The sequence below is a fragment of the Lipomyces japonicus genome (genome assembly GCF_038497905.1).
Source record: "Lipomyces japonicus strain CBS 7319 unplaced genomic scaffold V1514scaffold_120, whole genome shotgun sequence".
Lineage (NCBI taxonomy): Eukaryota > Fungi > Ascomycota > Lipomycetes > Lipomycetales > Lipomycetaceae > Lipomyces > Lipomyces japonicus.
In genome coordinates this window covers 325-2,473 of record NW_027117932.1, presented here as the reverse complement: position 1 = coordinate 2,473, position 2,149 = coordinate 325, and the positions used below count along the sequence as shown (strand labels likewise).

At 49.7% G+C, this 2,149-nt stretch overlaps 1 protein-coding gene across 1 annotated transcript; it reads left to right on the top strand.

Moving 5' to 3' along the window:
* Positions 1 to 418: 418 nt before the first annotated feature.
* On the top strand, positions 419 to 1,920 carry V1514DRAFT_370387 (uncharacterized protein; the record flags this gene model as incomplete). Its single annotated transcript, XM_066929990.1, has 3 exons — positions 419 to 560; positions 828 to 1,382; positions 1,489 to 1,920. The coding sequence occupies 3 exons, from the start codon at positions 419 to 421 to the stop codon at positions 1,623 to 1,625; spliced, it is 834 nt and encodes a 277-aa protein (XP_066780511.1). The 3' UTR covers positions 1,626 to 1,920.
* Between the last annotated feature and the right edge of the window lie 229 nt (positions 1,921 to 2,149).

Sequence of the window (2,149 nt, the reverse complement as noted above, 5' to 3'; positions counted from 1 at the left end):
AACCGCTTCGGCGGAGCTCAGCGATGCGGAGACCATTTTAGATGTTTGGGAAGAGTTAGAACCTACAGACGACCCCAAAATCCTGGAGACAGCCGCGGAAAAGTCACAAGCCTTATTCGAATGCCACAATTCTCCTCTCGCGGGCCACCAAGGATATAAGCGCACACTTGCACGTCTTCAACAATGGTACACCTGTCCTAATATGAGGCGGGAGGTGCAAGCATATTGTAAAGATTGTCTTCGTTGCGCTCGGTCGAAGGCGAAACGTCATCGCCCTCACGGACTGCTTACCCCCCTGCTCACGCTTAAAGCTCCATGGCAGAGTGTCACCTTCGACTTTATTGCCCCCTTGCCACCCAGTACTTTTCGCGAACAGGTCTTCGATGCCATCTGAGTCGTGGTCGACCGCTTCCCCAAGATGTCCCATTATATTCCCGCTCGAGTCAACTGGACTGCGGAGAACCTTGCTACTACCTGGTATGTCGAAATCATTCACCTCCACGGCCTACCTGAGATTGTTATTTCAGATCGCGGCTCCCTCATGAGTTCGACTTACTGGCGTACGTTCATGGCCGCTCTCGAGACAAAGGTCAATTTAAGCTCTGCTTATCGCCCTCAAACGGACGGACAAACCGAGCGGCAGAATCAAACGTTGGAACAATATTTGCGTTGCTACTGCTCGTACACACAAGATCACTGGGCATCCCTATTGCCGGCGGCTGAATACGCTTACAATACCAGTGTGCACGAAGCACTAGGTAAGACACCGTTTCAAGCGTATATTGGCGTGAACCCCCGGGACTGGCCTGGTACTATGTCTACCACAGTCGGGAACCCCCAGGCGTCGCACTTGACGGAGACACTTGCAGAAATTCACGAATCGTGTCGAGAGCGTCTTGTATTAGCCAGCCGACGTTACAAAGAGATTGCAGATCGCACTCGCCTAGATATCACCTTTAAGACTGGCGATCGAGTCATGGTTTTGACAAATCATTTCCGGCCCCTTCGCGTTAAACGGAAGCTTGGCTATCGTTATATCTTTGGCACCATTGTCCGTGAGATTAACCCGGTAGCATATGAAGTTAAGCTAGACGATCCACAACGCGCTAATGTTCACCCTGTGTTTCATGTCTCCCTGCTGGAACCATACACGCCTATTAGTGGTATTCTAAATCAGGATCCACCTCTACAGGATGAGATACCACCGCTAGCCGCATCCCCCGACATCTCATTGTCCAGTCGCCGAGACGCGGGCCGCCAATTTTACCTTGTTAAATGGCGTGATCGGCCGGCAAGCGAGATTTCTTGGATTCCCGCGGACCAACTGCCGCCACAGCTACACTCTTGGCCAAAGGCCTCGGGACGCGACCGCTCTAGAGAGAGTATGTTTGTGTAAATTTACTACCGAGTTGATATGCGAAGCACCCAGCTAACGGGTCATAGACATACTCGAAGAACAATGACTGAGTTGAGATGCGAAGCACCCAGCTAACCAGGCCATCGATACACTCGAACCAGGTAAGCACTTTGGAAAAGTACGAGGCCTGAGGATTGGTTACCCAGGCGAGCGCTTCACAGAAGTACGCAACCTGAGGACTACCAGTCTTAACTACGTAACCAAGTGAGCGCTTCATAGAAGTACGCAACTTGAGGACTATCAGTCTACTAAACCTGGGTCTCGTCATCTACCACAAGATCCTATAAAAGATAACTAACCTGTCGTAGTGCTCTACCGAATATGACTTATTGTGATCGAGACGACCACTCTAGAGAGGGAGAACGATGTGACGCGCAAAGGACCCTAACACCGGGTAACCTATGATGGCAGGGTAAACTGTGGGAAAGGATGGATGTAGATGCAAGGGTATGGGTTAGATGTGAAGTATATATACCGGTAACGCTGGCGGACCTGAGAGGGCAGCTGTTATTCGGACTTATAATTCAGTATGGCAATATATCTTATTACGACAACTATTCTGAAGGATCTTCATCACGACCCTTACCCCGGTTCTTCACACCTAACAACCACTGTGTACTCAACTTACAGAATACTTCCCACATGCTTTTAGTATAGCTTAACCTAGCAGACAACATTTCTTCTACATGCAGACTGATTCCCACATGTTTACGAGTTACATCCTAACGGCCA